The sequence below is a fragment of the Neodiprion pinetum genome, chromosome 5 (genome assembly GCF_021155775.2).
Source record: "Neodiprion pinetum isolate iyNeoPine1 chromosome 5, iyNeoPine1.2, whole genome shotgun sequence".
Classification (NCBI taxonomy): Eukaryota; Metazoa; Arthropoda; class Insecta; order Hymenoptera; family Diprionidae; genus Neodiprion; species Neodiprion pinetum.
Genome location: NC_060236.1, coordinates 18,763,045 through 18,783,255, shown reverse-complemented (window position 1 = coordinate 18,783,255; position 20,211 = coordinate 18,763,045). Strand labels below are relative to the sequence as shown.

Genomic DNA, 20,211 nt, shown 5'->3' with positions numbered 1-20,211 from the left:
CAGCTGGTGCTTTTTCGCTCGCCATTTCTCTCCTGTTGGTCCCACGCTCTTTTCGCTGAGTTTTCTGAGTTCCTGGGGGTCCAATTGGTCGGGAAAGGGTCATACAAATCAATTCTTAGACGGAAAATTTTTCGGTCAAAAAAAAAGGAAGGTTAACCCCTTTGTATTTTTGTCGAAAATTTTCGCGATATTAAAAAGTGCTGGAATAAATTCTTTCTGGCACTAGTCCGACGTAATTTTGTGAGAGAAATTGATTGGGCGCGGTCCCAATAGGCTTCGATCAACGGATCAAAAGTTACAGCCAAAAAACGAGAACCTGTGTTTTCGACATTATTCAGCTGGTGCTTTTTCGCTCGCCATTTCTCTCCTGTTGGTCCCACGCTCTTTTCGCTGCGTTTTCTGAGTTCCTGGGGGTTTAATTGGTCTGGAAAGGGTCATACAAATCAATTCTGAGACGAAAGATTTTTTGGTCAAATAAAAAGGAAGGTTAACCCCTTTGTATTTTTGGCGAAAATTTTCGCGGTTTTTGAAAAGTTCTGAGATAAATTCTTCCTGGCACTAGTCCGACGTAAATTTGCGAGAGAAATCGATTGGGCGCAGTCCCAATAGGCTGCGATCAACGGATCAAAAGTTACAGCCAAAAAACGAGAACCTGTGTTTTCGACATTATTCAGCTGGTGCTTTTTCGCTCGCCATTTCTCTCCTGTTGGTCCCACGCTCTTTTCGCTGAGTTTTCTGAGTTCCTGGGGGTCCAATTGGTCGGGAAAGGGTCATACAAATCAATTCTTAGACGGAAAATTTTTCGGTCAAAAAAAAAGGAAGGTTAACCCCTTTGTATTTTTGTCGAAAATTTTCGCGATATTAAAAAGTGCTGGAATAAATTCTTTCTGGCACTAGTCCGACGTAATTTTGTGAGAGAAATTGATTGGGCGCGGTCCCAATAGGCTTCGATCAACGGATCAAAAGTTACAGCCAAAAAACGAGAACCTGTGTTTTCGACATTATTCAGCTGGTGCTTTTTCGCTCGCCATTTCTCTCCTGTTGGTCCCACGCTCTTTTCGCTGCGTTTTCTGAGTTCCTGGGGGTTTAATTGGTCTGGAAAGGGTCATACAAATCAATTCTGAGACGAAAGATTTTTTGGTCAAATAAAAAGGAAGGTTAACCCCTTTGTATTTTTGGCGAAAATTTTCGCGGTTTTTGAAAAGTTCTGAGATAAATTCTTCCTGGCACTAGTCCGACGTAAATTTGCGAGAGAAATCGATTGGGCGCAGTCCCAATAGGCTGCGATCAACGGATCAAAAGTTACAGCCAAAAAACGAGAACCTGTGTTTTCGACATTATTCAGCTGGTGCTTTTTCGCTCGCCATTTCTCTCCTGTTGGTCCCACGCTCTTTTCGCTGAGTTTTCTGAGTTCCTGGGGGTCCAATTGGTCGGGAAAGGGTCATACAAATCAATTCTTAGACGGAAAATTTTTCGGTCAAAAAAAAAGGAAGGTTAACCCCTTTGTATTTTTGTCGAAAATTTTCGCGATATTAAAAAGTGCTGGAATAAATTCTTTCTGGCACTAGTCCGACGTAATTTTGTGAGAGAAATTGATTGGGCGCGGTCCCAATAGGCTTCGATCAACGGATCAAAAGTTACAGCCAAAAAACGAGAACCTGTGTTTTCGACATTATTCAGCTGGTGCTTTTTCGCTCGCCATTTCTCTCCTGTTGGTCCCACGCTCTTTTCGCTGCGTTTTCTGAGTTCCTGGGGGTTTAATTGGTCTGGAAAGGGTCATACAAATCAATTCTGAGACGAAAGATTTTTTGGTCAAATAAAAAGGAAGGTTAACCCCTTTGTATTTTTGGCGAAAATTTTCGCGGTTTTTGAAAAGTTCTGAGATAAATTCTTTCTGGCACTAGTCCGACGTAATTTTGCGAGAGAAATCGATTGGGCGCAGTCGCAATAGGCTGCGATCAACGGATCAAAAAATACAGCTAAAAAACGAGAACCTGTGTTTTCGACATTATTCAGCTGGTGCTTTTTCGCTCGCCATTTCTCTCCTGTTGGTCCCACGCTCTTTTCGCTGCGTTTTCTGAGTTCCTGGGGGTTTAATTGGTCTGGAAAGGGTCATACAAATCAATTCTGAGACGAAAGATTTTTTGGTCAAATAAAAAGGAAGGTTAACCCCTTTGTATTTTTGGCGAAAATTTTCGCGGTTTTTGAAAAGTTCTGAGATAAATTCTTTCTGGCACTAGTCCGACGTAATTTTGCGAGAGAAATCGATTGGGCGCAGTCCCAATATGCTGCGATCAACGCAACAAAAGTTACAGCCAAAAAACGAAAACCTGAATTTTCGACATTCTTCAGCAGGTGTATTTTTCTTCTCAATTTCTCTCCTGTTGATCCCACGCTCTTTTCGCTGCGTTTTCTGAGTTCCTGGGGGTCCAATTGGTCGGGAAAGGGTCATACAAATCAATTCTTAGACGGAAGATTTTTCGGTCAAAAAAAAAGGAAGGTTAACCCCTTTGTATTTTTGTCGAAAATTTTCGCGATATTAAAAAGTGCTGGAATAAATTCTTTCTGGCACTAGTCCGACGTAATTTTGCGAGAGAAATCGATTGGGCGCAGTTCCAATAGGCTGCGATCAACGGATCAAAAAATACAGCCAAAAAACGAGAACCTGTGTTTTCGACATTTTTCAGCTGGTGCTTTTTCGCTCGCCATCTCTCTTGTTGGTCCCACGCTCTTTTCGCTGTGTTTTCTGAGTTCCTGGGGGTCCAATAGGTCGGGAAAGGGTCATACAAATCAATTCTTAGACGGAAGATTTTTCGGTCAAAAAAAAAGAAAGGTTGACCCCTTTGTATTTTTGTCGAAAATTTTCGCGATATTAAAAAGTGCTGGAATAAATTCTTTCTGGCACTAGTCCGACGTAATTTTGCGAGAGAAATCGATTGGGCACAGTCCCAATAGGCTGCGATCAACGGATCAAAAGTTACAGCCAAAAAACGAGAACCTGTGTTTTCGACATTTTTCAGCCGGTGCTTTTTTGCTCGCCATTTCTCTCCTGTTGGTCCCACGCTCTTTTTGCTGCGTTCTCTGAGTTCCTGGGGGTCCAATTGGTCAGGAAAGGGTCATACAAATCAATTCCTAGACGGAAGATTCTTCGGTCAAAAAAAAAGGAAGGTTGACCCCTTTGTATTTTTGGCGAAAATTTTCGCGATTTTTGAAAAGTTCTGAGATAATTTCTTTCTGGCACTAGTCCGACGTAATTTTGCGAGAGAAATCGATTGGGCGCAGTCTCAATAGGCTGCTATCAACGGATCAAAAAATACAGCCAAAAAACGAAAACCCGAATTTTCTACATTTTTCAGCAATTGTATTTTTCTTCTCAATTTCTCTCCTGTTGATCCCACGCTCTTTTCGCTGCGTTTCCCGAGTTCCTTGGGGTCCAAAGAGTCGGGAAAGCGTCATACGAATCAATTCTGAGACGAAAAATTTTTTGGTAAAAAAAAAAGGAAGGTTAACCCCTTTGTATTTTTGGCGAAAATTTTTGCGATTTTGAAAAGTGCTGGAATCAATTCTTTCAGGCACTATTCCGACGGAATTTTGCGAGAGGAATCGATTGGGCGCAGTCCCAATACGCTGCGATCAACGCATCAAAAGTTACAGCCAAAAAACGAAAACCTGAATTTTCGACATTCTTCAGCAGGTGTATTTTTCTTCTCAATTTCTCTCCTGTTGATCCCACGCTCTTTTCGCTGCCTTTTCTGAGTTCCTGGGGGTCTAATTGGTCGGGTATGGGTCATACAAATCAATTCCGAGACGATAGATTTTTTGGTCAAAAAAAAAAGGAAGGTTAACCTTTTTTTTTTTTTTTTTTTTTTTTTTTTTTTTTTTTTTTTTTTTTTTTTTTTTTTTGATAACGCTGGTAAAAATGCCTTATGCACACCCTGGAGCTTTGCGCAAGAAGCTTCAGGGTAGTGTGGGACTCGCACCCACTAAAAAACCAGCGGCCACTCTGGTACGAGTAGGGGGGACTCCCCGGAACCGCGCGAGGCATAACCTCAGGGATCCCCCCGGCACCTTCGCGGTTACGCGCGGACCTTACTCTAACGCCTATCCGGGAGTTGCGCCTCCCGGCTCCCTCCCGCTACATCCTATGCTCAGCGTCCTCTCGCGAGGGACGACCCTGCCCGCTGGTGGGACGTCTTTTGTAGCTGCTACGACGAAAAACTCCGCTTAACGGAGCTGTCAAGCGAATGGAGACCCCCACTCGGTGCTCGATGTTCGCGATAATGAGCGCCCTGCCCTTGCGGATCCGGGGGAAGATGTATCCGGCGCGACCGTCACATCCGCTGTCCCCGGGCCGGGGGACGAAGAGAGAGAGGCAGAAGAAGAAGAAGAAGAAGAGGGGGGCATGGCCGGAACGACCTTAACGTCATCCTATCGCCTAGCGTCTCACCTATCCTGGCACCAGATTCCAAGTTGCCCTGCACCCCTCCTCTCCCCTCCACCCCCGAACCACGGCCCCGACCCAAAGGACCGGGCTGAGGTCGACCGGTGTCCCGTCCCGCAAATCCGTTTGGACCCCTGCCCGTGTAGGTCCGAGTCTACGTCATGCCCGCGCTTACACGTGAACCACCCCCATTTCTCCCGCTCAAGCGGGTCGCGCGGTGCACGCTGCGCCGCGTTCGCTGTCGTAATCGCTCCCGCTGTTCCTTGGCCGTCATGACCCGCTCCGCGAAGCTAGCCACCGCCACCCATCCCTCTCTAGACCCTACCATAGCCCTGATCAGGCCAGGCGGTGTCAAATCCTCCCCTACGACGCGCTTTAGGGCATCTCTCTCGTCTCTCCACGCGGGGCACGCCTCCACCGTGTGGCTCACCGTGTCTTTCTTCAGCCGGCAGTACCAGCAGGTCGGCCTCTCCGTTTTCCCTATTCTTTATAAGAAATCCGCGAAATACCCGTGGCCTGTCAGGACTTGGGTCACACGGAAAGTCATGCTTCCGTGTGCCCTGTCGAACCATCCCGTCCAGTTCGCTAGGATAGCTAACCTCAACCTCTCGCTGGGGAGCCCCGCACTTCCGAGGTCCACCCTCCATTGCTCGCGGGCTACGCGCAGTTCCTCTTCCCTAATCGCTTTGGCCATGCTCTGGGACCACGTCCTGGTCGACCGCAGTTCACGCACTCTGTGGAATGTGCGCTCGTACGCATCAGCCACTAAATATAGTGGCGGGGTCCTGGCCAGCATCGTAACGGCCACGAAGGAGGCCGTGCGATATGCCGCAACTACTCTTGCGCATATCCCTCTCTGACACCTCGTAATTACCTGCTGGATGTACTTTGAGGACCTCGCCACATCCCCCCACACCGGAGCGCCGTACATTATCACCGCGAATAGAGTTTGCGCATAAAGCCTACGCCTGGATTCGGATGGCCCCCTCAGGTTTGGCATCAGCCTCGCTAGTGTCCTCGTGACACCCCCTAGCCTAGTCTCCATGGACGCGAAGTGCGCTTTGAACGTCAGGCCGGGATCCAGTCGCACCCCCAGGTACTTCATGGACCCCGACAGTAGCACCCTCTCCGCGCCAACTCTGACGTCTGGGGTGTTTGGTGCTTCCCCCCTTTTCACGCGCCGGAATAGGACAGCTTCTGTCTTGCTCGCCGCCACCGTGAGGCCTAGGCCCGAAATTCGCCGGACTACCCTGGCTACCATCGCATTTGCCAGTGCTACCGCTGTGGATGGATCCCCAGCGGAACTCAAAACCAGCGTGTCATCCGCGTAGCAGACAATAACACAGTCTGCAACCCCCTCCCCCCGCAGAACCTCGTCGAAAGTCAAGTTCCATAGCAGGGGGCCGAGAACCGAGCCCTGTGGGACCCCGGCCGTCACTGCCAGACTTCTCAGCTCTCCATCTCCGTTTGTGTATTCCACGTGCCTGTCCCACAGGTAGGAATCCAGGACCCGTCGAAGATACTCCGGAGCCGCTTTGTCTTCAAGTGCATCCCTTATGGATGGCCATGGCAAACTATTGAATGCGTTGGCGATGTCGAGAGACACAGCCACCGCGGAGCCCCCATTCTCCGTGGCGTTTTCCACGAATCGTCGCACCCTTAGTGGAGCATCGTTCGTGGATCGCCCTTCCCGAAACCCGTACTGGTCCTCGGACAAGCGCGCCCCAGGATTCCCCTCCATCCAAAGGTTAACCCCTTTGTAGTTTTGGCGAAAATTTTTGCGATTTTGAAAAGTGCTGGAATCAATTCTTTCAGGCACTATTCCGACGGAATTTTGCGAGAGAAATCGATTGGGCGCAGTCCCAACACGCTGCGATCGACGCATCAAAAGTTACAGCCAAAAAACGAAAACCTGAATTTTCGACATTTTTCAGCAGGTATATTTTTCTTCTCAATTTCTCTCCTGTTGATCCCACGCTCTTTTCGCTGCGTTTCCCGAGTTCCTTGGGGTCCAAAGAGTCGGGTAAGCGTCATACGAATCAATTCTGAGACGAAAAATTTTTTGGTAAAAAAAAAGGAAGGTTAACCTCTTTGTATTTTTGGCGAAAATTTTTGCGATTTTGAAAAGTGCTGGAATCAATTCTTTCAGGCACTATTCCGACGGAATTTTGCGAGAGAAATCGATTGGGCGCAGTCCCAATACGCTGCGATCGACGCATCAAAAGTTACAGCAAAAAAACGAAAACCTGAATTTTCCACATTTTTCAGCAGGTGTATTTTTCTTCTCAATTTCTCTCCTGTTGGTCCTACGCTCTTTTCGCTGCGTTTTCTGAGTTCCCGAGGGTCCAATTAGTCGGGTGAGGGTCGTTTACATCGAATCTTAGGCCAAACACTTTGGGCTCCAAAAATGAAGAGAGAGTAAGGCTAACCCCTTTGTATTTTTGGCGAAAATTTTCACGATTTTGAAAAGAGCCGGAATAAATATTTTCGAGCACCATTCCGACGTGATCTTGCGAGAGAAATCCATTGGGCGCAGTCCCAATACGCTGCGATCAACGCTTCTGAAGTTACAGCCAAAAAACGAGATCCTAGGTAGGGTAGCGTGTGATAGGGTAGGGTAGGGTAGGGTAGGGTAGGGTAGGGCGTCACCTAACAACTGGTGAACTCCACAAGTCCCCCCGCAATGCAACCATGTGGGAACGATGCTGTGGTGATGAATGGCACGGTGTTCACCGCCAGCTGTCAATGTGGCAGCTCGGCGGAACATGAACGCATGTTCCCCCACTACCGCACCACGGTGGACAATGGGACAACAAAGTCCGACTGGAGGGTGACTGTGGAGTCAACGCGAACCGTCGCCCCAGCTGCGGGAGGGGGCTGTACAAGGACCGCGAGGAACATGCTCGTGAGGTGCGGTGCTAGGGATGAAATCCATAAAGGACAGAAAACAAAAAGACAAGTGCCGCATAAAAGTGATGTCGAGTGGACGGGAGGTCGCAGAAAATGACGGGTAAACAAATAACTCACAGCCGAGTAATTGTTCAAGGTAATATAAGTGATCATCAAAGTGACTCGGGAAAAGTGCCAAACAATAAATAAGTGGGCATTCAATCAAAGTAAACAAACAATAGCACTTAATAGGCCGCAGGAATCCGCTTCGGCAAATTCCGACGGGCAGCAACGCACGGCAGGCCTGAAGTGAGGTAGCATTATAAACATATTATTATCCATATTTATAATTGCTAAAAAAAAAGACTCGAGTGCCTAGATGATAATAAAACTTCCAGCAGGCAAATAAAATCAGTAGTAGTAAATAGTACTAACACTATAGAGTAAGATTAAGATTAAGCGACGGCTTTTAAACTGTAGGACAGGAGTAGACTGACCGGCGCGGAATCCTTGCGTCAGCAAATTCCGTACCAGCAGTGGGTCACGAGCCGTAATACTACGGCAAGTGACTGATAAAATAACAGGTAATATATTTTGTAGTATTTGACTTCTAGCAGGCAAATAAAATAAGTAAAATAAGTAGTAGTAAATAGTACCAACACTATAGAGTAAGATTCAATCTAAGCGACGGCCTTTAAACCGTAGGACAGGAGTAGACTGTCCGGCGCGGAACCCCTGCGTTAGCAAATTCCGTGCCGGCAGTAGGACGCGAGCCGTAACAACGACACGGGAAAATGACAAACGAACTGACTGACGGGGACTTACAGAACAGACATGTAATAAAATAACATAGCCACAATGGACAGGACATACAAACTAACTAACGGACTGACGGGGACTCACGAGACATATAACTATAGGATAAACAGGACAGTAGAGCAAGGGCGACGGGCGCGGAGATGTGGGGCCGACAGGCCGGCGAGGAGCATGCAACCAGGGGACAGGCGAGGGAGGCTATGACAACAAGCCGGCCACAGGGACGAGGTGAAGTAATGCGAAAGCGGTTCCGCCTCGTCCTGGGTGATGAGCGGCGGAGGGGTTTTAGCCGGTACAAATCCAGCACTATCCGAAGACACCAATTTGAACATCTGGATGTCTTTTTGAAGATTTCCCCTTCGCCGCTGAAAACAAAAAAAAAAAGAAACGGTAGGGTAGAATATAGGGTAGGGTAGGGTACTACTACGACCTACTCCAACTCCTACGACTTCCACTACTTCTACTCCTATTTCTACACCTATTCCCGATCCTACTCCTGATTCTACTCCTGATTCTACTCCTGATTCCACTCCTGATTCTACTCTTGATCCTACTCCTCATCCTGATCCTGATCCCACTCATGATCCTGATCCTATTCCTGATCCTACTTGTGTTCCTACTCCTGATCCTAGTCCTGATCCTACTTCTACTCCTACTCCTACTCTATTAAATATCATATAAATTTTATACTCACAGTGCACAAATCCTCGTCATTCTCGTCCTCCTTTTCTTAGGCCTCTTCCTCGTCCACCTCGATCACCCTCAACCACCACCAACCACCTCCAACGACCACTGCTAACCACCTGGGATTGTAACTCGAATACTAATTAATATGCTCAGGATTAGAACACATCACAAATATTGTGTAAGGATTTATATAATTTTGTCAGTGACACATTTTAGCAAGAAGATTATGAGAAAATTATAGAAATTTTATTAGCGCACTGAGAGCTACTGAATTTCTGCTTGCGCGAAAAATGAATTGAAATAATTCATTGTAAACATGACAAGTTTAAAGAATTTTGGAATAAATATAATTACAATCGCCATTAAATATTATAAAAATGTTTCACTCACCGTGCACAAATCCTCGTCCTCCTCGTCCACCTTGTTCTCCACGTCTTACTTGTCCTCCTCCTTCCTACCAGGAGTTTTACCAGGTAGCGGACCTGGAGCGCAAGAACCATGGAGCGCTTGTCCTGGAAGTCGAGTTTCACCAGGTTGCGGACCTGGAGCGCAGGAACCATGGAGCGCTTGTACCGGAAGTCGAGTTTCACCAGGTAGTAGACCTTGAGTGTAGAAACTACGGAGCGCTTGTCTTGGAAGTCGAGTTTTACCAGGTCGCGTACCTCCTCCGCAGGAACCACGAAACGCTGGTCCTGGAAGTAAAGTTTCACCAGATAGTGGACCTTGAGCGCAAAACTACGGAGCGCTCGTCCTGGAAGTCGAGTTTCACCAGGTAGTGGACCTGGAGCGTAAGAACCACGAAGCGCTGGTCCTGGAAGTAAAGTTTCACCAGATAGTGGACCTTGAGCGCAAAAACTACGGAGCACTCGTCCTGGAAGTCGAGTTTCACCAGGTAGTGGACCTGGAGCGCAGAAACTATGGAGCGCTTGTCCTGGAAGTCGAGTTTCACCGGGTAGCCGACCTGGAGCGCAAGAATCATGGAGCGCTTGTCCTGGAAGTCGAGTTTCACCAAGTAGTGGACCTTGAGAGTAGAAACTATGGAGCGCTTGTCCTGGAAGTCGAGTTTCACCAGGTATCGTATCTGGAGCGCAGGATCCAGGAGGTAGAGAACCCGGTACTCGAAATCTGCGGAACGCGATTCTCGTACGTCCTCTCCTCTGCGCGGTTGTTTCCAGACTGAGGAATTCGGCTAGCTGATTTTCGTCGTCGACGATTACTATAGATCAATGTCGTCAAGAGTAAAAAAATTTTGGGTGACGTCACTTTCTGAACATCCGAACATCCGAACATCCAAACTTTGGTTTCGAACTTCAATATTATGTACGACTAGGGGCTTCGCCCCTGCGCGCTTCACGCGCCAACCCCACCTGAATCTGAATAAATTATTGAATAAATCTCTGATTGTTATCTACATATTTCCTCGACTGCAGGTCCTACGCTCTTTTTCATGTCTTTTATGCGTAGAGCTGGCTGCTTGTGATGTCGATGCTGTGTCTCAAGGCATGTCTGCTTGGTCTAGAGGGCATGTGATAGCTTGCTCATATGCAACTACCATTAAGAATTCGGCGAATCGGAGAACTCCTAGCGCAAAATTAGTCCTGATATCAGGAGAGCATCTCTCAGCCTAGGAGGGCGATCAAGAACAGGGACTGACTGATTGACTGCTTGTGATGTCAATGCTGTGTGTCTGAAGGCATGCCTACTTGCTCAAGAAGGCATGTGATCGCTTTCATATATGCTACATTGATTTAGAATTAAGCGAATTAGTGAAATTTTAGCGGAAAACTTCTTCTGGTATCAGGAGAACATCCGAGTCGATGAGGTCGCTTGAAAACAGGAATTGACTGATGGATTGCTTGTGATGTTAATACTTTACCTGCGTATGCATATCTGCTTGCTTGAGAGGGGTCACGATTGCTTGCTGAGGATCAAAAGTAACCGTCGAAAAGAAAGAAAATTGTACCAACTTTTCGGAGAGTAAAGCTGGATAACAAACTAAGTGTTCTCGTGTCAGTGTCTACTACTTTAACAAGTGCCCATATAGTATTGAATATAATGTCACATAAAAAATTTGATAATTATATGAGGAAGCAGAAGTGCAATGTACATAATCCTAGACAGAATATGAAAACTGTCATGCGAGGTATTTTCTATTCTAGTTTATAAGTAGAGTTTAAGCTCCGGCCTGGGTGCAAGTGCAATGGCCCTATGCAGGGAACGATATATATGATATTGCATTGTTACTATCTGATGTAACCTAAAGTGAAGTAAATCAATGAATTAATTGATTACTTTGTATTTTCTTCGTATTTTGTGAGCTGTTGGTGCTACGATCCTTGGTATCCCGTTTTGGCGATTCTCAGTGTTCAATTGGTTTGAAAAAGGTGATTTGAATCGAGTTAAAGGCAAAAAGCGTTTTGCCCCGAGATGAAGTAAAAAGCAAGGCAAATGCTATGGATTTTTTTCTGAAAATGTCGACGGTTTTGAACAATGCTGAAATCAATATCTACATGCACCATATTGACGTCATTTTGCGAAAGGAATCAATTCCGCGTAGTCCGAATACGCTGCGAGCAACGGATCAAGAGTTTCAGCCAAAAAATGATAGATTTCCATCCTGTTTTCTCTGCTGTTGGTTCTATACTATTTTTGATGGGACATCTGTGTTTCTGGGGATCTGAAGCTTTTTTTGATGCATTTTGGTTTGCATTTGATATATAAACACGAACATTATTCCCAAACTTTTAATTTCGCTGCATGTTAATTCACATCATAAGCTCACGAGGCGGTTTGTTTTACTTTGTAACGCCTAGATCCATTGATCTCTACGTCATTAAGCTGGGATCTCATAAGCAGAAAAAAGCAGCAGCAGCTTAGCAACTTACTAGATGTTACTAACATCCGTCTAGTGATTTGACACAGCAGCAGCGCTGCTCATAAAATGTCTCAGATTTGCTGCTTTGCTATTCGGATGAATACATAGTTCACGGACTTCACGCACCAAAAATTTGCGACGAAAGTCGCAACAAAGTTAGCGACTTTCAGTGAATTGCTGCTGCTGGAGCTACTTTTTGCTGCCCATAATATCTCAATCTTACAGTATTTCTATATAGATCGATGATGATACACATGTCTCCCAAAGTTCACACATAGTGCCGCAGATAAACAATTCAACTATTTTTTGAAATCGGCTGAATGTCGACTGAAAAAATACAAAGGGGTTGAAATACACCTTGCTTTTTTCGATTTTCATAGTCGAAATTTAGCCGATTTTCAAAAATAGTTGAATTTACTTTTTGATATCGAAATAATTCCACCTCAGAATCGTTTTGCAGGACTTTTTTCCAGTAATTGGTCCCTCTGGAATGTGGAAAAGACATCAAAAGACTCGATCGTCATAGCAACGGGTACTTTAATACGGGAAACAGGCATGGAATAACGTATCAAATATGCTCACGTGATATACACGCATTTTCCTGTATCATCATTTCGTGCCTGTTTGATCACTTTATTTCTGCTCACGAACCCGTATATTTGTTTAGGTGCTATTTCATTCTTGATTGCCCCGTTGTTATAATATAATGAAGTGAAAGTGTTGACGCGTAGAGTTTATATATTGTTCATGATCATCTTAAATTTTCGATGATGAGCTAATAGATATAATGCATGTGTAAGAAGACTCCGGTATACTGCAGTATAAGAGTAAGTGATGTACTAATTGCAATAGAATAATTGAACCTACCACAGTAAACTATCAATTCTTAATATCCTATTGTTATTTCCATGTGACTATTCGAAATTTTATTCTCAATTTTTTTTTTCGGCTTGGATTTGATTGGAAAATATGCACTTGAACCGTGGGATCTGTAACTATTTGATTAATATCTGAAAAGATTCCTCAGTAGAAAACGTGAACAACCTTTTCCTTTTCGTAAGTAATTTAATTATTGCACCGTTGTAGTGGATTAAAATTAACGCGAATAACTAATTTTCAAAAACCACCGTTTTGTCTGCACTGGGTTTGTTTTCTAAAATTGGTTCTCATTCACACGCATAGTTCGTGTTATTGAACAAAGAATCTTCGTTGCTTGTTGTAATGTTGTAATTTTCATAAATAATTTTTCTCGTGTCATACAAGAAAGATGCTCCATGTATGCGACGAGGTGAAACCTCGATACAGTACAAGAAACCATCTCATTTTGTCAGTCTCTGAGATGCAATAGTTTGTCACGATTATAGAATACGAAGAGCAACGAATATCACAGCCCTATATATTTCACCGAATCTTTCATAATTTGAGCAAATATTCTTTCACGGGGTTGAATTCCTTCTGATGAGTAGCGTTCATTGCTGGAACGTAACCCCAGTATTTCATTGCAGTCGCGCAGGATTGCTGAACTTCCTCCACTTCCTCAAATGTCAATTCCGTTTTCCAATGAAACGGAGTTGCTGCTGAATTTCGAAAAGTACTCATGGTGTTACCCTTTTTGACCTTCGTATGAGAATCGAGAAACTGCTTTGTGCTCGGATGAAGATCGAGTCCGTAAAATTTATAAAGTTCTTCAACGTGTTTGTACGGATCCAGGGAAAGATCTTCGTATCGTATCACTCTGCGAAACATAACGTTACTTTATCACCAAACTCACTTATAGAACACAGCTAGAGACAAGTCATCGCAGTATAATTTCACGAAATATCGAAAGAATGATAAGAAGATTCGCAGTTTCGTCAATCATGTGGAAATTTTGGTGTCCGTTTAGGAGATTCGATGAGTGATTGATGAGCGGTTATTGCAAGCTTGTTCAACGCCGTGTTTCGATACTCCAATACGATAGTATTACATTAGATGCATGTGGGGACTGAAACATGTTTTTGTACAGTTACCATTCTGCGTTTACAAAAAAATCTTTGCAATGCAAGGAAACTGCATACTTGAATCTAGTTGGGTATTTCTTCAGCAGTTCAACAGCAACTTTGTAATCTGAGATCAGATCCGCGCACGTCAAAGCTGGATCGGAACAGTCAGGATGTGGTTGACACCAGTAGTGATGTTTTCTTGATTGAAAAGTCCCGCGAGGATCTCTGACCAACAACACAATGCGTACGGCTAATCTGAAAAACGGTCGTGTTCAGCACAAATTGAAGTGAAGAATGTCAGACTGTGGTTGCCAATAACCATATACGAACTTTTCTTCCGCGAGAAGTTCCTGTGCAACTTGTAACCTGAGTCGTACAAATTTCATCGATTGGAATGGAAAGAGCTTACACATTGCGCTGAGGAATTTGTGGTTATAGCACAGGCCTTTGTGAGCTTGACATTGTTTCCACAAATGCGTGTTGTGATGAAAAATCAAAGAATGCGTTTTTCCGTATTCAATATATTCATCTGAAATACAGAATCGGAATGAACATTCTCCATGCGAATAAGAAACATACGGCACATACGCAAGATAATTGATCCCTATTGGTCGAAGAAATCATACCGCGACGATATTTTTATCGGCAAGACAGGGGGGGCCAATTGCTTGAAACGCCTCACGAGATTTCAAACTTTTCGCCGTCAAGCGGAGAATTGAAATTATGTTGTTACGAGGACTCGAAGCAGTAATCAGTCATCAGGCAGTTGAGAATGAAAGTTTGCTTAACCTTCTAGAATTACTACATAAATTATTTTGGATCTGCATGACGAAAAAAGAAAATTCCAACAAAAATGGGCGCAATAGCCCCATTCTACATACATTTTTGAACAGCCTGCATAAAAATCTGACTAAGCTCGTACGTGTACGTTAAAATATTCAATCTGTTAATTTTCATCATTACCTTCAGTTGGGTTGTACTGATTCAGAAATACTAAGAATATTGAAGAATGTAACATTAAAATAAAAATTACCTAGATCTCCATATTCACAGTTGAGCAGATCCTTGGTCAATTTCAAAGCCTTTTCGGCTAACGGAGGACCGCGAATTTTAATTTCATCGAAAGCCAGCAGCGGCTCGAAGTGATAAAAGTCTGCCGGATGTGCGTTGAGAATATCGCCCAAAAATGTGCTTCCGCTTCGCCACGTTGTTACAATTATACTTCTGATCGGTGTTCCGTTATTTTCCATCACCAAATCCTCAAGTTTGCTGCAACGTAATATTACTTTTCTACAAATTAAAAATCTTGGGAAGGTTTGGAAGCTCTTGGATGACAGAGTGCAGCGTGTGAAAAATATGAAAACATTCAGTCGTTGAAAACAACTTCCTCACCTGGCACTGATATTATATTTTCCATTGGGATATTCGTAGCCCTGCATATCTTTTATAATCAATTCTCTCTGCATATTAAGGATTTTTTCGATATCCTTTGACTCAGAATCAGGTTGTTTCTTATCAGCTGTGGTATTCTGAAATAATAATGTGCGGCACTTGGAATAAATATAAGAATAAATGCTCACGGAAAGGCTGAAATCAAAACAATCAATTCGGAAGATACTATATTCTTGTACAGAGGTAATTTTTTTTTTCTAACAATAATACCCTACTTCTGCTTGTAATTAATTTCAACTTATTGAAATCAGTACATCAGTAACATCAGTATAATATTCAATATTAAATGAAAATGATCAATTTTTGAATGATCAAATTTACAACGATGATAATGATAATTGTTTTTGCTGTTTTCGCCGCCTAAAAGAAAGTAAATCAACAGAATCATTTTTTTAAAGTCAAAAGCACCCAACAACTATTTGAAATTGAAATGATTGAAAAATAATCACCATCTATTTTACGTCCACTTTTATTGAATCTGAAATATTTATCATTTTCACTTCAATGGAAGCTTTCATAACTCTGGCGAATGATTTATTTTAACGACACGATATTTAAACAGGTGATCGACGGGTACACGGAAATGAATAATTTATTTTGTCAAGTCCAACCGATCAGCAGTACTGCCGAAAACGTTAAAAAGGATTTAATCAATAATAAGTAAAATTTATACGATTTTGAGGAAAACCTTTTGGTTAACTAATTGATACGGTGCCAGGACATAGAATAACGTAATGATAAGATTTATCAATTCAAGATTATCAACTGTTTGAAAATAGTTGAAACAAGAAAAAACGCTACATTTATTTTCCACTGACATTTACTTTTTGGGGGAAAAACTAACATTCAGGAATTCAAGTACAGACAAGATCAGTGAAAAATTGTTTATAATTTCGTAGCATTAGATGGCTACTAATTTCTGTATTACTCTGGCTTATGTAATTGTTGTATATGTACATATGTATGTGTATAGACCTGTACATGTTAATTACAAAATATCTTATCGAGCGACCAATTGCTCTAAGATATAATCTGATTCGACAGTTTGATTCTCATATCAATTGGTAAACATATCAATACTTCCGGATAATCAAATTTTGTCGTTATACTTTATGTATCTGATCGACTGGTGTTTGATAACAAGAAAGCTTATACCTAATTAATTCGCAGTCAGGATTTCTGACCTAACTTACATTTTTCTTTGACTCGAGAAGGGCTGCCGACGGTTGCATTTCGTACATTGAAGGGTTGCCGTATTTCCCATCGAAGAATAAAAACACCGAGAAGAAACATCCCATTACCAACAAGCCGCAAAAGTTTGTTTTCTTCGACATTATCCAGTGGCTCAGTTCAACACCGGTCATACTTGTCGAAATTCTCAACACGTCGATTTTGAAAGTTGTTTTTTTTTATGATTATATTATTATACGGTGTAAAAAAGAAAATTGAATCGTTGGAAAAACGCGAGACACAGAAACTCGGAATTTCTGATCATTCGATCATTTAATATGTACCCTGATCATGTGTTTTTTTTCTTGTAACTATCCGTTCAATGAATTACATGAAGTATTGTGTACTCCGTTTAGAAATCTTTTATTTTCTTTTACAATGAGTTTCTTTCTCTTCGGAATCAAACACTTCGTGACATAATCAGGTTTATTTTTCATGAAATTGCACAGGGAGTCAAGTTTCACCGAACAAATTTTATACAATATGTAGCGCGAAAAAGTTTATATTAACTTCTTGAAAATACAGTGCACAATTTAATTTGACTGTAAATTGATCATGAATTAATAAAATTTGATGAAAACTAATATTTATAGTTTCCAACCACACCAAGTTGACAATATCAACTGATACTTTTGATCACGTCTAACTACTATTATTGTACGCTGAGGCAAAGAATTCAATCATAACGATGTTTCGAATCTTTACAGGTGGAGGGGACCATGTCAGTGTTCGTTCGACGCGGGGCTGCGACTCGCTGCTGCCGACCGTATCTGCACGCGCTTTTGAAACACTCATTTCCTCTGATTGCAGTGATCGGAAAAATATAAACATGCTGAAACGGAACCGTCGCGTCGGTACGAAACTTTACAAGAAAACCAGTTGCGTGTGACAAACGAAAATCAATCCGAATCACAATCGTCTTGTATTATTTTGAATCTGTATACGTCGATATTCAATTTTTTTTCTTGCTTCTTTTATTTCATAGTCACAAATGTAACTCGTTATAATTCTATGAAATTTGTACAACGTATGATTCGATTAGATTGTAAAAATTTAAATTCACGGCTGTGACAAAATTCAACACGTTTTGCACAATTCAATTTTTATCAATACATGTTTCTGATTAAAAACTAAAACGATTCGAATTGACGTGAATACGTGAATAGCGTTAGCATTTTTATCATTCAATATTAAAGATAATTGTTCCAAATCTGCTTTCGTTTCGACGGCTGAAATATAATTCTTTTGAATTAAATATTGACGACTTGATTATGAATACTTACAATATCTGTCAATCGATTGTTTCATTGTTACCATAAACGGTGAGTATTAGAATTTCGTCTCTTTCTTGATACACATCATGCGATACAGCAGAATTTGGAGTTCAAGAAAGTGAATTAACTCCAAGTCTGGGATATACTTGATAAGTATATGAATTAAACGGAAATCAATTATTGTTCCGTCATTTTAAAAGTTAACGCATTCAGTTTCTCATCCAAAACTGATTGCTCTGTCTTAAAGATTCTCGGCAGACATCTTGGAAAATTGTGAATAAAAATGACGAAAAATTGTAATTCTTCGCAGAACAATATAAGAAATGATAACTGAACAAATTATAGTCGGATGCTGATGAAATGCAATCGATCGAATCTACTAGATTTTTATCGATCCTGACGCGATCAAAATAAAACATCAAGATCCAAGCTCTTATTTATGGCTCCAAGAATTTCTATTTTTGTATTTGTAAATAGATTTTTTGCAGCATAGGAATACCATCAACAAAAAGCTTCGCATTTCTGGTAACCAATTATTTCAGTCAACTGCAAACCGATTCATATTCGAGCTCTTTGTCTGAACCAATTACTCACCTTCTGTTCTGACTGTTGGGGAACATGAACTGTTGGTTCTGTTTTACCCAGCGAATGGCCTTCATAATTCTCATTGAGAGTTGAATACAATGTAAAACGAAATACCAAATGCCTATCAAACCGTAGAAAATTGCACGGTTGTTCGTGTCAACGCACCGATGATAGGACAGACTGTAAACTGTACAAGAATTATCAGTGAGTCGTGTCGAGTTTTATTACTATTCGGAAGACTATTTATGCACGATGTTTCTAGCCGATAGTACGGGTTGCAAATAATCCTAACTACACGTCGTTTTTTTTTTTAGATGCGGGGATTGAAAAATCGTACAGTTCAGAAAATTTGAATGATCGAATAATTCTGATACGAAACACGAGGTGACATTTCCAAATTTTCAATTACTCGAAAATAAACCACCTTCCAAGATTTACTCTTCAGTACAACCGACAGCCAATATACATGGAAAAATATTCATCAGAGTATTTTATTGCATCTTATCTCGGACCTTATATTTTTTTTTCAAACGGACGTACTGTTCGTTCTCTGCCCTTGGCTGTTATCATTATACACGTAAACAGGTATTAAAGTTGCACTTTCCATTGCTCCATGACGTGTTATTGTCACATTCATATTACCAGTAATTAGTAATATTAGTTTTACAGACGTGAGTGAAATCCTTAGGAGGTGAACGTTGAGCTGAAGATGTCCGATGAAAGAGTGACAGCGATGGTAACATCGAAACTTCAACTGCGTCCGATTTTATGTCGGTGAGCAAGAAAGGAAAGGATAGATACCAGGGGGTTCATTGTGTAATTTCACTTTTCACATTTTCCAGCATCCAAGCATTCTGATTGGTTGACTAAACTTTGCAAACATTTGAGAATGCTTGAATGGTGGGAAATGTGAAAACTAAAATTACATAATTGACCCCCAGAAGTTGAACATTGAAGGGACGAAAGGAGTGAATCTTTTCTAAAAAAATTTAAAAAAAAAATATCAAGATCGAGAAAACCTACTCATGTACCCATGCTCTATTAATCTGATTGAAATCAGTTCAACAGTTTTGGAGATATGAAAAACCAAAGTTAGTGTAGAATGAAAAATCTTCTTCTTCTTTTACTCTTACTCACTCGAATTACGAATTACGAATTACTATTCGCCTCCACCCCTTGACAGAATGCAGTTTGGGATCTTGGTATCCGATAAACGGCAATACGCATCAAGTTTGAATTCAAAACAGGGGTTCATGCCATAAAAATCTCGCCTCCTACACCCAGAAAAATACTTAAGTCAAGGCAGCAAAATTGTTTCGTTGGCAATTTTTGGTCGTCGCAACGAAAAATATATTCCAGCATAACTCTTCATTTTGTTGACACAATGAATGGACACAGATTTGTTTTCTCAATCATACTATATCATTTTGTTATTTATATTTAGTGTTTTCAACAAAATGGCTTTTTCATCAAGTGCGAATGGAATTATTGTTGTACGGTCAGCCAAATGTTTTGACGGGTGACTACTATAACCTGCGCGCAAACATTGCGCACTCGTGAAAATTCAAATCCAACGTCCGCACCAAATTTTCTGTGTATCGGCAACCAAATGTTTTGGTTGTCAGTACTGTAACTTGCGCGTGAACGTTGCGCAGTGATACGAATTCATAAACCGTTACGGAGCACGCCGCATATTTAGTGTATTTGTCGCGTACGAGTTCAACGTCAAAGGTTCTCAAACACGCAGAACAAGAACGAGAAGTGCAAAAATGTTGACTATAACTTTGAATGAGGAAAATTCAGACGGACGATAAAACTAGTTTCATTTTACGAGAGTGGAGTGGAACCAATTCTTTGCGATTATAAAGGAATTCACACACAGGTTTTTTGTAATTCTGCGTAGTTCAGGGTCTACCAAATCTTGCGCAATATTGACAGAAATAACGGATAGCCAAAATTAGCAAGAGCAATATACCATCC

At 42.0% G+C, this 20,211-nt stretch overlaps 1 protein-coding gene across 2 annotated transcripts; it reads right to left on the bottom strand.

Annotated features, from left to right (window-relative positions):
* Positions 1-12,896: 12,896 nt before the first annotated feature.
* LOC124219249 (carbohydrate sulfotransferase 5-like) lies at positions 12,897-17,160 on the bottom strand. Of its 2 annotated transcripts, none has more exons than XM_046626561.2 (6): positions 16,336-17,153; positions 15,083-15,219; positions 14,724-14,959; positions 14,021-14,219; positions 13,766-13,945; positions 12,897-13,443 (listed from the first exon to the last, which is right to left on the bottom strand). In XM_046626561.2, exons 1-6 carry the CDS (start codon positions 16,504-16,506, stop codon positions 13,122-13,124), a joined length of 1,245 nt encoding a protein of 414 aa, XP_046482517.1. In that variant the 5' UTR covers positions 16,507-17,153; the 3' UTR covers positions 12,897-13,121. The 2 variants fall into 2 exon arrangements, with proteins under 2 accessions (XP_046482517.1, XP_068992510.1); XM_069136409.1 differs by lacking the exon at positions 12,897-13,443 and adding an exon at positions 13,452-13,692 and having other exon boundaries at positions 16,336-17,160.
* Between the last annotated feature and the right edge of the window lie 3,051 nt (positions 17,161-20,211).